General features: G+C 42.9%; 1 protein-coding gene across 2 annotated transcripts in view; it reads left to right on the plus strand.

The window, feature by feature from the left end:
* RNF216 (ring finger protein 216) overlaps positions 1-14,529 on the plus strand; it is a 138,980-nt gene that overhangs the window by 44,144 nt on the left and 80,307 nt on the right. For both annotated transcript variants that reach the window (XM_029053574.2, XM_029053576.2), the window contains 4 exons: positions 1,614-1,664; positions 3,164-3,301; positions 4,716-4,864; positions 5,368-5,446. In XM_029053574.2, the coding sequence (XP_028909407.1) occupies positions 1,614-1,664; positions 3,164-3,301; positions 4,716-4,864; positions 5,368-5,446 (417 nt within the window). The remainder of the gene's footprint in view (positions 1-1,613; positions 1,665-3,163; positions 3,302-4,715; positions 4,865-5,367; positions 5,447-14,529) is intronic.

The raw sequence follows: 14,529 nt of genomic DNA on the forward strand, positions 1-14,529 counted from the left end.
CTTGAAAGCACTTTCTTAAATTTCTTAAAAGTAACTTCTTGAACTTACAAATACCAAGTTTTATGAAGAATATACTAAATTGCATTGATCTCTTATAATTAAATGACAATCCTATGTTCCCTTTTATTAATCTCTTAATTAACCACTATCCTCCCCAACATACACACGCGTGTGCCTACTAGTTGATTTTCAGGGCGTGATGCTAAGTTAATATTTTTTAAAAATGATCTTTCATAAGGAGGAGTATTTTTCTTTAAAACTATAACCATTTAAAACATGTTTCTTAAATGCTGATGGCTAATATGGTCTTTTTATGCGGGAGAGACCCAAAATATACAACATGAAATGACTGTTTACTTGCCTCCTGGGGGGCTAACAGTCCCACTCCCTCTTCCTGTCTCCCTCCACCTGAGTCTCAGAATTGGCACCAGTCTCGAGAAATACCCAGATCAGCAAGGAACAGTCTAGTTCAAAGTGTATCCCGCGCCCACCCCCCACCCCAGGTCTGCAGTGAAGCCGCTGCATAATTCCAGAGCAACTTGCATCTGATTTTGCCACCTAGTAAATCATTCCAGAGGCACTCAGAGCTTAACTAAGCTTAAGCTCGTTGTGGGCAGGGAATATCTATTATATGGTACTTTCCCAAGCACTTGTATAGTACTCTGCACACAGTAAGCCTCAATATACTCAATATGTACAATTGATTGATTGATTCCACCTATCTTGAAAAAAAAAAATCTGCTAAAATTACTACCTATTTTTTCCTAAGCAAAGAATTTGAAAAACTATCCGCTAACCAAGGCCACTAACTACCTATTTTTCTCCAAGCAAATAATCTGGGGACACAAATTACCCCTTTCTGTTTGTAATCAGTGTAAAAGCTTTGCTTTAAATTAGGCACTTCTTGGATTTCAAGAGAAATCAAATATCTTGAAAGAGTTTTGTTCATATTTAAAGGAGAAAGCCTAGCTTTGCTTTAAACATGTCTTTGTGGATTTGGGTGAGATGAATGAAAGGAAATTTAAGATCGGAGGTTAATTATATGAGATATATGAATTTTAGTTTATTCTTAATAAAATGTGGTACATGTAACTTTTAGGAAGGGGTATTTGTAAGAATGCTTTTTAAAATTGCTCCTCGATTAACAGGCAAGTATCCATTGATATAAAGAAAGCTGGGTTCTAGAGATTGCCAAAGATATTTTCATTCCTGGGTCTCTGGTTTTAAATGATACTGTTTGGGATCACTCTGGCAGAAAAGTCAGTAAGCTATTGCTCCGTTTGCTTGTTACTGAGCATATCAGTCAACTTTCAGATTGGTTTATTGTTTGAAGTAGCGAGAAACTTTAGCTTTCTGAATAGTAAGCCACACTCTGACAGTTTCACCTAGGTGGCCTGTTATTTGGCCAAGCTTATCCTAAGATTTTGATATTAAGGTATGACATTCTTGGGGAGAATGACATTTTAAAACATGAAATTGGGAAACCGGGGAATGTGCTGTCATTAAGGAGAGGTAATTGGTGCTTTACAGAATTATGTTAGATGCAAAATGGATTTCAGACCATGAATTGTGCACTTTTTTGTTTTCCTGTCATATGTGTTCCCTTTCCTCAGCATGCAGATTTCCTGCTTGCCCTGCAGATGAATGAAGAACAGTATCAGAAGGTAATTAGCAGAAGCATCACCTCCTTGATTTGTCTTGGGTGATTTCAGTGGGTTGTTTCTCTCAGCAAATCTGCCTGGCATGATGGCCCATTTATTCATTTTTAAAGCGGGTAATGCTGTGCTGAGCCGGCAGTTTACCCCTGCAGCAGCCAGACGCATAATCTACCTCAGTCATTTTATCAGTTCTCTATTATCACTAGACTTCACCAGCACTGGACGGAAGGAAATGGTAGCGTTCTATCTGCTAATGCTATCAACAGTACCCGAGGCCTACTGGGTTGTCTCTTGGGGGCTAACCCAAGGCAAACCCCTTGTTGGTAAAGGGGATCGCTTTTGAAAACTAAGCAAGTGCCTCTTTCTGTTGAAATGATAAATTACTGGGCTAGAGGGCTTGGCTTTCTTTCCACGGTCAAATATGAGACACCCCTAAATTTAATAAAATTAGGGTGTTAATTGTAGGATGTGAGAGATTGGGGGAGATGATGGGCCTGGTACAAGATCTGACAAGTGGGTGCTTTTTTTTGGACTTTTTTTTTTTATATAGTGTTTGGTACTATGTGGCAGTCACTATTAAATGCTGGGGTAGATACAAGCTAAATCAGGTTGGAAACAGTCCATGTCACACATGGCGCTCACAGTATTAATCCCTATTTTACAGGTGAGGGAACTGAGGCCCAGGGAAGTTAACAAACCTCTTAGTACCCATGCTGCACTCTTGGAATAATGAAGCATTTCCATCCAAACCTGCCATGGCCCCTAAAAATGTTCTCCCAGAACTCAAATGGAGATTTCCCCAGTTCCTCTTTTTTAGGCCATAAATCAAATCCTAAATTTGTACATCTTAAGGAAAAGAGGGTTTTGTGCTTTTTTTTGTAGAGGAGAGGTTTAGTGTATATGGGAGGTTTGCATCTGTTAGCCATTTTGAGTTTCCCTAGATCTTTCCGGAAATCATTTTAGCAGCTGATTCTGGGATTTACAGCTCTGGTAGCACCATGGGAGTGATTCCTGAATTCTCCCTGTGTACAGTCATAACCCAACCTCCTCAGCAGTGCAGCATATCTTTGGAAAGAGTTATTACCACTTGAACGTTCCTGCTGGGGTTTGGGAAGCAAAACCAAAGCGCTGTGTGAAATAATATAAAAATGCCACTGCCTGTAGTTGTGTTGTGAATGCCAGATGAGCTCAATCAATCGATCAGTGGTATTTACTGAGCACTTACTGTGTGCAGAGCACTTTACTAAGCACTTGGGAGACTACAGTATGAGTTGATAGACGCGTTCGTGCCCACAAGGAGCATACATTCTCGGGGGGGCGGGGGGGACAGACATTAATATAAATAGAGCTCAAGCCGGATTTGGTGTCTAGCAACAGCTCATCTTGCTTTTTATGACTGCTCAGGTTGATAATTCACCAAAGCATCTGAGGGAAACCAGGGAGCTTACTGCTGATGTTCAGATCAGAAGGGAGGTAATTTTATCTGTGCTTTTGATGGTTTGCAGGATGGTCAGATGATCGAGTGCCGGTGCTGCTATGGGGAGTTTGCATTTGAGGAGCTAACACAGTGTGCAGATGGTCATTTGTTCTGCAAGGAGTGCCTCATCAAATATGCCCAAGAGGCAGTGTTTGGCTCTGGAAAGGTAAGAGATGCTAAGCAACCCTGAATACAAAAGGGTGACATGACAAGAGTGGTTAGGCAAGATGGAGCTGGTGTTTAAGTTCCTTGAAGCAGTGTCCTCTAAATGAAGTGATGGCATTTGTTCTGAAATGTTAGAGATTTCTAAACTCCCCCGCTAGCCTTGAGCTGTAAAATTAAAATGGATTCCTAAAGACACGGTGTTCCTTAGGGAGTTGAATTCTTCCCATTAGCCATGGTGCCAAAAACTATAAAACACATCTCTGAAAGAGGGTCTAAACATTTTTGTGGAAGGTTCATTATTAAAAGTTTCAGGAGCTGGAGGTGGTTTCAATAGGGTCCAGCTATTACTTGGTAACAAGTATGGTTATTATGGTAAAATACATTGACATGGCAGAGAGGAGTTTTATTTCCCCCAAATCCCCTATTTCTAAAGGTTTTTAGTTGGGGTGAAATGGATATATGTTGTGTGCAGTTACTCATTTTTCTTTAAAAAAACCAATTTAGCCTAAGAATCTTTTAAGTGTAATGGATGAAAGGCTTTTTAAGAGAAAATGTTCAAAACAAGCTACTCCAGAGTGTTTTTTTTTTCAGGAAGAAGCAAAGCAAAATTAACACAACAAAGTTAGGATGCAATTCTCCTCTCTTCTTCTGCCTTATTTTGGAGCTATTCACTCTAAATTTGCAGCTCCATCAGCAGGAAGTGAGAGAAATGAAAGCAAGATAAAATTTGAAACCCAATTTTGCCCTCTGTTAACGTTTTTGCCAAAAGGTTTGAAGGAAAAGTTGAGTATACAGTTCTTGCAAGATGAGATTTTTTTGTTTTGTTTGTAGATTTCAATTACTTATGCCCTAACTCCCCCATTATTTCAGAGCACTGACTAATAACAGGGTCCATTCATAAACTATTTGACTCTGGTTTATGAGGTTTGCATTCCTCATGTTAAAGGGTTCTTAACTTACCCTAGGAAATGTATTGCTGCTCCTTTACATCTTTTGGTTAGTTTTAAGATTTTCATTTAGTCTTATTTGAATTATTTGTTTTCTCACCTTTTTATAAAATTCTACTAGTAAATTGTTTTCTTTCTGAGAATTGACCAACTACTTCTTGGTGACTAACTTTTGCTTGTTAATTTGCTTGTAACTAGGTCATCTTACCTATACCTCGGTCTTTGTTGAACTGGAACGTGTAATTTTTCTTAGTGACAAAGATGGGCTTTGTTGGGGGTTTTTTTGTTAGTTTCTTTTGTTTCTATGGCATTTATTAAATGCGTACTATGTTTCAACCACCGCCTACTAGCTGCTGGAGGTACAAGTTAATTATGTCAGACACAGTCATGTGGCTGTCCTAACTTGACACCCAACTGAGTGATATCCTGATTCCCTTTTTTCTCTTTTTCTTCCCCTCGTCATTGTAGTCTGAGCTTAGCTGCATGGAGGGCAGCTGTACGTGCTCATTCCCAACCAGCGAACTGGAGAAAGTGCTTCCAGAGACCATCCTGTGTAAGTACTATGAGCGAAAAGCTGAAGAAGAAGTAGCCGCAGCCTGTGCGGATGAACTTGTCAGGTAAGTTTTCCTCAACTTGGATGGGCTTTGTATGTAACCAGGGGTGAATCGATGGTAGTTCTTCCCCATCTGAGCAGCTGGCTGAGCTCTACTCTCAAATGATGGAAGCTTCTCAGTTTTAAGAAATAGCTTGGATTTTGTTTTGTTTAAACTTTACCAACTTTTAAATGAAGGGGCCTCAAATTTAGGAATAATTGCTGACAACTTTTAGATGCCATTCTTCATTTTCACTTGTGGTTCATTGGCTTAGACCACTCCCGAGCATTGAATAATCTAAATTCAGGACTAAAATAAGCTTCAGGAGCCACAAGGAAAACAGAAGTCAGTTTGTAGAAAAGCTGATATAAACCGATGGTTAGTGATAATCGGTTCAACAGAACACCACTTCATTTCAAATCTCTGATTTTATAATGAATTGGAGGGGTACAGATTCAATCCATATTACTAAAGAAACTTGCTGTAATTCTAGGATGCTTACTCAGTTTGCTCTTTTGGGCCCTTAGGTGTCCTTTCTGTAACTTCCCAGCTCTGTTGGACAGTGATGTGAAGCGGTTCAGCTGTCCCAATCCTCGTTGCAGAAAGGTAGGGGAGTTGGTATTGCTGAAGAAATATTTCCTTGGCTATGACACTGAGGGGCAACTGTTATGTTTGTTTATCAGCCTAACCTATGTGAGTATGTCAAGGCGGGAGGGGAAAGTGTAGAGGGATTCAATTTCTCTTCAGTTAACTAAGAAATGGTGATGGAAAGATGTTAAGTGTGTGATACAAACCGTAGGGCAGAAAGACTTCCTTCTGTCGCCTTAGAATGGGTAAGGGCTGATGACACATTCAGTTTTGAGTGGGTTCCTTGTTTTATTGAATCGTCATCCCCAGTAAAAATGTATTAAATGCATTTCTGCCGAGGGAACGTTTCGAGGGATTTAAACACATCCTGGCTCTGCCCATTAGCCATACCCCTGACAACTCAAAAGGGCATTTTCTTCCCATTCAAAGCACTAGTAGGTATTCTAGCTTTGATGACCACTTGGAGTGTCCCCTAATTGCATTGAATTTAGACCTTGGTGAGAGCAGTAACAGCTTTATACCACTCCTTATAGATTTTTGGTTTTAGCTAGCAGTTTAGACTTTTAAGAGCTGACAAAAACAGAAAGGAGGGGTTTTTATTCAATGCAGTGATTGAATGCCTTGCCCTGGAGGAGTTATTCCTCTGCATTAGCACATTCCGTAGATATGCTCACTGTCTTCTGAATGTCAGTCTGATGACAGGAAATCAAAATATTGGACTGAACTACCCACTCACCTCTCAGGATCATCTTTTTAGAACTCATTTATTCATTCAGTAGTATTTATTGAGCGCTTACTTTGTGCGGAGCACTGTACTAAGCACTTGGGGGAGTACAATGTAACAATAAACAGACACATTCCCTGCCCAGTTATGCAAGTTTAGGGTCCTGAAGTATTCGTAACTTAATGTAGAATATTGCTAGGAGTTGGTTTGCTTACTACGACTCGTGGTGTCTCTTCCTTGACCTCTGAATCTAAGTGAACTCCAGTGATTCTGCAGCCATAAAAACCTGTAAAGTCACATGGAACAAATTAGATGTGTACGTATTGCATTATCGGCATTATTCCTGCATGAGAAGCAGCATGGCGTATTGGATATCGCACGGGCCTGGGAGTCAGAAGGTCATGGGTTCTAATTCCTGCTCTGCCGCTTGTCTGCTCTGTGACCTTGGTCAAGTCTTTTCACTTCTCTGTACCTCAGCCGTTCCCTCACCTGTAAAATGGGGATTGAGACTGTGAGCCCCATATGGGACAAGGGACTATGTCCAACCCGATTTGCTTGTATCCACCCTGGCACTCAGTACAGTGCCTGGCACATAGCGCTTAACAAATGCCATAATTAATAAATACCATTATCTAGTTGTGTGTCCAAATTAGATTTTCATTTTCTGTAGATGTTCCAAAATGAGTTTTAGATAAAAAGTACTAGGAAGTGTATCAAAACTGATAATCAGATAGTGCCCGATTTAGGGGTATGAGAAGAAAGGATAGGAGTTTTGCAGTGAATTGAAGAAATTAGGCCGGTATGGAGAAGGTTCTCGCTCCTTAGAAGTCTGTTTTTTTCTTTTGTTGTTTTGGTTTTTTTTTTTTGTTCCAGGAAATCAGTTTCAAAATAAGAATTTCAGTTACCTTGTAAGATAAGTAGAATTGCAAGTAGAAATTCAAGGGGCTATCCAACACAGTTTGTGGGGAAGTGTTGGGGTGGGGGGGAGAAAGAGAAAGAAAGAATGAGAATTTGGGGTAGAGCTACCTCTGGTTGGTTGTAACCCGATTTGCTTGCATCTATCCCAGTGCTTAGTACAGTGACTGGCACATAGTAAGCGCTTAAATACCATAATTATTACTACTGTTGCGCTCTGTGTGGGCAGGGAATGTTTAATGTTATATTGTACTCTGCCAAGTGCTTTGCACACAGTAAGTGCTCAATAAATACTATTAATAACAAAAAATGATTGGATTAACCAAACAGGATACGTGGAAAGAGCACTGCATAATTAGTAGGAGGGGGAGGAAGGTTCCAAAATGTCCCACTGACCCGTGGGGCACAGTGTTTGAATTGGACTGAGGTGAGACCCGTGGTAAGACCAGGGATCTGGTGATGGTCCATGGAGAGGGAATGGAGAAAGAGAAGCAGCGTAGCTCAGTGGAAAGAGCACGGGCTTGGGAGCCAGAGGTCATGGGTTCGAATTCCGGCTCTGCCACCTGTCAGCTGTGTGACTGTGGGCAAGTCACTTAACTTCTCTGTGCCTCAGTTACCTCATCTGGTAAAATGGGGATGAAGACTGTGAGCCTTAAGTGGGACAACCTGATTACCCTGTATCTACCCCAGCGCTTAGAACAGTGCTCTGCACGTAGTAAGCGCTTAACAAATACCAACGTTATTATTCATCACCCTATTTATTTTGTTTATTTTGTTTAATGAGATGTACATCACCCTGATTCTGTTTATTTGCCATTGTTTTATGAGATGTTCTTCCCCTCGACTCTATTTATTGCCATTGTTCTTGTCTGCCTGTCTCCCCCGATTAGACTGTAAGCCCGTCAAAGGGTAGGGACTGTCTCCATCTGTTGCCGTTTTGTACATTCCAAGCGCATAGTACAGTGCTCTGCACATAGTAAGCGCTCAACAAATACTATTGAATGAATGAATGAATGAATGAATATTATTTTGTGATCTTGAGATATGGCCGCTAGATGGCACTGGCGATCCACTGAAAAAGTCAAATATACTTTTCAATTCTGTGCGTCCTTTGGGCATTTTTCAAAAGTGTGCATCCCAACCAAACTGTGGCAGGTAAGCAGAACTGACAAAATTCATTTGCTTTTAGTGCTAAGAAGTCATTACACACTTAGAAATTTTACACCAAAACCGTCAACGTCCTTAGGGGTGCCTAATTTTTATCTTTGAAAACCCGACCCATTCTACTGTGACATTCTATCCAGCAATATGACAAGATCGACTGCTAATTTTCGAGTTCAGAGTGTGTAAGACGTGAACCCCAAACTAATTTAGCCAGTTTGAGACTTGCCGTGGCTCGCTCCATTACCCGGAGGTGTTCTGGGCAAGTAAGCATAACTCAAGATTAAATTTCCGGCAACTTGTCACCACTGTGATGAGCCATTCATATTAATGCGTTATCCAGAAGACAGGTTGAGTGATTAGAAACATTTCCCCCGAAATCCCAGAAGAAAACAGCTATGGGTTTTTGATGAAATGGGAAGAGAATATCTGCTGCCTACCCGTGATGAAATGCTCTTGCCGATGTCCTCGGTTCCCTTGGGTGTTCTGAGTTAAATCATTTTTCAGTTTGTTTTCTAGAAGACACTGCTCCTAGGAGGTAACCGGATTTGTTTGGTGCGTTAGGCCCGGAGGCTGTGATGACATTGACAGACGTTAGGTTGGCAGTGGTGCCTCTGTCGGGTTAAGGAAGAACGCTCCATTTCAGGCAGGAATCCCCAATCTGCCCGTTGGGAGGGTGCGTGGCTCGGAGCCATAGATTCAAGGAAGGGGCGCAGAGGTAAACTTTCAGAGGGGTTGATGAGGAGCGTGCCTGAGAGTGGAAGACTAAGTGAATCACACCTGAGACCTTCAGGTTCTTCGATTGATTTCCTACCGGTCGCTGTCTATTGCTCACACCCCCTTGTAGGACGCCCTGATATAGTGCCCCAGACGGAACTAGAAATGTAACGAACAAGAACATCTGCAATAGGCAATCCTGTCGTCAAAAGGGAAGCATCTCCAGCCACCTACAGTAGCTGAATGGATGCGTGAAAAGCATTTAAATGAAGCCTCACCATCTGTTGGTGCCAGTGCCAGCTGGGCGAACTGCAGTTTGGTGCTTATTGGGGTTATTAAAGTTGGAGAGGCAACAGGAAGTCAGGGAGATACCACTCTTTTTATGTGTTTTTTCACTGGTCTGGCCCAAAAAAGGAAGCGTCTGGGGAATCATCGGTATCATGGTTTCCCTACTGCTGGATGGTGTGGTGCAGAGTGTGGGTTTTTTTGGGTTTTTTTTCATTTCTCTCACCCCGCTCCTTCACTCTCTACAAGCATCCCTTTTGTCAGCCCCACCTGACTGAGACCCTGCATGACGAGAATACATCCCCCAATAAGTAGGACCTCACTTGGAGACTATGGACTGGCTTGGCCTGGAATTGATATCAGAGCACTGGGCAGGGCTCTGTGGCGTGATGAAGGATGACTCAGGGAACCAGGATCTGGACGCACCTTCTTTCAGAAAGGTATTTTCTCATCAGAGTGGTAGCAGAAAGGGTGGTTTCCACAGTCAGGCAAATCCCTGAAGTCTGAGGATGCTGAACTGCTCCCTGAAATGACTCTGCCCTGCCCTGATGGAACAGCTAGCGTGGCTCAGTGGAAAGAGCACGGGCTTTGGAGTCAGAGGTCATGGGTTCGAATCCCAGCTCGGCCACTTGTCAGCTGTGTGACTTTGGGCAAGTCACTTCACTTCTCGGTGCCTCAGTTCCCTCATCTGTAAAATGGGGATTAAGACTGTGAGCCCCACGTGGGACAACCTGATTGCCCTGTGTCTACCCCAGCGCTTAGAACAGTGCTCGGCACATAGTAAGCGCTTAACAAATACCAACATTATTATTATTATTATTAACAGCTGTTTCCTGCTTCTGGCCTGTCTAATTGTGGCTCCCCCCACTCCTGGAAAAAAGAAAGGGGGTGGGATCAAATCGACAACCGTACATTTTTTTCCTGTGCTGATCTTTGTGGTTCTGATGTATTCTTGGCTTTTGCAATCAAGTAAAAGAGCCGATTCCCCCCCACCCCTGTTGCCTGTGGTGAGACTGGATCCAGGAGTGTGAGTACCTTTTGGGAAGACTCTCATAGTGCCCGGGTGACTTGGCCAAGTCGTTTGCCATCATTTGTTATCTTGGATAGTGTGCCTCAAGGGTGCATCGGCAGTGTAGAGCATCTCTTGACTGACCATCTCTAGGACTTGGGGTGGTGCTCCCGCAGAGGACCAGGAACATATTCTTTACACCTGTGTCCAGGTCCCTTGATGAATATTCCAGCACCTCTGTGCATAAGGGAGCTAGCAGTGGCCACCCAACCTTCTGTAGAGTGAAAGGAATAGATTTGGGGGAAAGGAAAATTCCCCTCTCAGAAATGGTAGCTTGATTACCCTCCAGGGACCTAGCTAAATATTCATAAGTCACTTTCATTGTTGAGTAGCCTTAATCTTGATAAGTCTCTAACCCTCTAGGTGCTAGAGAAACCACCCGAAGTGATCCGCCTGTCCTTTAAGCTTTTCCTTTTGAGACCTATGTAATTCCTTATATATGATCAACCTTTTGAATTTGATTTTCTATTCATAATTTCTCATCACGTCTCTAGTAGCTGGAAAAAGGGAGTCCTGTTGTTCTTCCGTCTTTACTGCTAGTCTGTGTGTTTTTTTCTTCCTCTTCTCTTTATGTCACCAAGGAAGGTTTTTAACAAAACAACATTTAAAGTTAAGGGGATAGGTTGAGGTGAGGAGGAAGGGTAATGAATCTTGCTGAAAAACTTCTGCGTGAGTCATACAGTAATAATGATATAATTCATATTTTATTGCAATGACTCATTTGTGATTTTGGAGGGGTGGGGGGCATTTGGAGAGCGGGGAGGGAGACGAGAGAAATTTTCCAGAGCAGGCTTGGTGTTATCTTGGCACAAATGTCATTCTTTCCCATTCAAAATACATCTCGTTCATTACTTGGACATTTAAGGCTGCTTGCTTATAGCTGTCAATACGGCTTCTTATGGCTGATACGTTAACAGAAGTCACACCTCCTCGCTTCGCTTTTCTGTTCTCTACTATAACAACCACAGTACTTATAGGAAGAGCGACTGTGTGGTTTGAAAAGAAGTTTGTGTGAGTGGTCTATCAAAATAGAAACCCCGAATCCATCAGTTGTGGTTTTGTGGCCATCGCTTAGCCTCTACTCCATTGTATCCATCCCTGCCTAGCCCTGCACAGACACTATTTTTTTGTGAAACAGCCGGGTGAGTGATGGAGCTTTGCAGCAGAAGCCGAGTGGTTTTCAGAATGCCGTTTGTGGAAACACCCATCTTTTGGTAACGCACATCTTGCATTTCATCAACACAGTGAAGCATTGCTGGCCTCTTTAGCCACTTCCTGGGGTCTGTTGCTCCATCAGTAGAAGGCTGCTGTGGTTGAAATGCCTTTTGAGATTTAGGAATAAAACTTTCTCTGAACCTTCAAAAATGCCTACCCAGGAATGGTCAATTCCCCCCCTCCCAGTAAATATGCACAATAAATATGCATCCCTTCCTTATGCATATGCTATGTGGGAGTAGTATTTAGAGAGGCACTCGCCCCTTAGAGTAGTCCACCGAAACTCTCAGTTCGGGGCTTCATTGAGCTGGTAGATAGAAAACTGAAAGAGAAGCTGTCACGATGATAATAACATCTGCCTGAAATCGCCTTTTCTCTCTGGGTGCTTTATCTAAGAGAAGAAGAATGCCGAGCGAGGGAGGGATCAGTCGTTGCCTGGAGGGGAAACTCAGAACTTTGAGCAGACTGTATTCACTCAGAAGCCTAAACTGTATCCTGCTCTGATGTTTGTCTCTTTCATTTCCTGTGAAGACAAGGTCACTTTCAAAAACGTACAATGTACAGTCGTCGGAGATCCGTCTGCCAAGGTGCAGTGATGTCCTCGTGGGCTTGTGATCAGAATGTGGAGAGAGAGCACAAATAATTTATCCACACAGTTGCTAGAAATGGGTTTGTGTTTTAAGATCTAGGAATGGGACAGTGTTTGGGGCCAAAGGGCCACTTAATGAGCTTTAGTAAGCCATTGAGGGCTGCACATAGGAGATATTTGGGGTTAACAATGACTTTGCACAAAACGATTAAGGCATTAGTTGCATAAAGAAGAATTTCAAACATGCCATACAAAAGAGCAACACTTAAAAGCACACTAACAAACGAATCAGACATTCTAATGTTAAATAATCTGAAGTTGTTTTTGCTGGGTATAAAGGTGGTCCCCAGACTGTGTCTTCCCCATCCCTCCTGTCCATTAGCGGGTTCACTGGGTCTGAGACGTGTATCCCTGTTGCCTCTTTTCATACCTAAAAAATGACGACAGTTTGGTTTGTAGATTGGGTGGTGGGGGAGAGTGTTCTAAGAGGTATTTGGAAGCAAGGCTCCAAATTCAGTGGTCATATTGAAGTGGGGAAGAGACAATAGAGAGATTGATGTTTGCTATGGTTAAATAGCGTGGCTCAGTGGAAAGAGCCTGGGCTTGGGAGTCAGAGGTCATGGGTTCTAATCCCCACTCTGCCACTTGTCAGCTGTGTGACTTTTGGCAAGTCACTTAACTTCTCTGGGCCTCAGTTACCTCATCTGTAAAGTGGGGATGAAGACTGTGAGCCCCATGAGGGACAACCTGATCACCTTTGTATCCCCCCAGTGCTTAGAACAGTACTCTGCACATAGTAAGCGCTTAAATACCAACATTATTATTATTATTATTATCATCAAGTGGAGGGGGGAGTGAGAAATGGTGTTGCGCTAATCCAAGATGGATGGAGTCAACAAGTGAGCCTCGGTGTGGGGCTTTAGGACCGAAAACCTGCACAGGAGCGAGCTGATGGTACTGCTGAATGCTTGTGCTCTTGGACGGGGCAACCAGTGAATGAATACATGGGGAAAGGGGGGTTGGCATGTTGCCAAGTACGCGCCATGTTTTTTTGAGCAGGACCATTTATGACCAAGGTAGCCACAGGTAGTGCCAGTACCATACCGTAGTTTCAGAACCCAGCAGGTGATTTAGGCAAGATCTTATGTCCCAGATCAGCAGAAAGGCATAATCAAAAGCCTTACTTCATCCCCAAGCAATCTCAAATCCAGAGTTGTCTTTTGGTTCGAAAGTACAGCCTCCCTCGGTGAGGTTGCATCTATGGATGTGTCTCGTGCTTAAATAGTATCTGAGAGAGAATCCCGGGTGCTTGCATTTTTTTTGACACTTTGCTATTGGAGGTGAGTGTAACTCAGCCACCAGTGGTTAATAAAGGCCCGGTATGTTCTAATTTGCCACAAGACAAGCGCTTGAAATGTATTTGCGGCAGTAGTAATTTATTTCAGGAGTCGTCCACTCTCTGTGCCAGTTCCCTTGTGCCCAGCGAACACACAAGGCCAGACGAGAGGCAAAGAGAACAATTTCAACCTGCAGTCACAGAGCAGGATGTACTCACATTAACCATGCCTCCCTCTCATTACCCTCGCATTTCCTTTTCTCCTCCCTGGGCTGTCTTATCCTAGGTTAGAGTAAGATCTCTTTTTAGAAGTCACGCGATTCTTCACTGAATAAACCCAGGCTGAATGTTGGAGCAAGTTTAGTAACTTGGTGGTTGCTGCCCGGGGAGTCCACGATGCTACAAAAAGGCAGCGCCGCTGAATGGTTCAAACCTCATCCAGGCATATTTGCAGAACCCTGCTTAAGTGAACTTTGGAGCTTGGGCCCTTTGAAATAAGGTGGAGTAGAAATCTGTAGGCATACCTGTTTATAGCCTCTGGTAAGTGGCTATATAAATGGAAAAGGGTGTGCTTTCAATTTCGAAAGCCTTATTTTCTGTGAAAGAAAGGCACTGAACAACTCTAATTTCTCACAGATACAGTTAATTTCCATAACTCAGGATTGCATAATTTTTCTCTTGCAAGATGTTTTCTGAGCTGCTTTGTGGCCTGTTCAGTCTCATTGTGCTCTCTGGCAGAAATGCAAATATTTTGGAAAGCCAGAGTCACTCACCAAGACTTCACCATTCTGTGGGCCTTGGCTGTGGGTGCTTTTGCTCAGGAAGTGTATCTATCTGGCTTGCTTGTCTTTCTGCTTTTGCCCCTCAGTCTTGCGGGAGAAAGGGGCTGGAGACAGCTGTTTGGTTACAATTAAAGGCCCAGTTGCTCCCCAAGGATATAATGGAACCTCAGGTCCTTCTCCATTTTTGACTTCCGGTGGCCACTAAAAGGATTTGTTTCTCTCTGGAACAGTGCTTTCTCTGTTGTCTCAGTCCCCTCAGGGGAACACACTGTTCCCTTTTGCACCTCGTCTCATAAAGAAGCCATTTC

The sequence above is a fragment of the Ornithorhynchus anatinus genome, chromosome 2 (genome assembly GCF_004115215.2).
Source record: "Ornithorhynchus anatinus isolate Pmale09 chromosome 2, mOrnAna1.pri.v4, whole genome shotgun sequence".
In the NCBI taxonomy this organism is placed as follows: Eukaryota; Metazoa; Chordata; class Mammalia; order Monotremata; family Ornithorhynchidae; genus Ornithorhynchus; species Ornithorhynchus anatinus.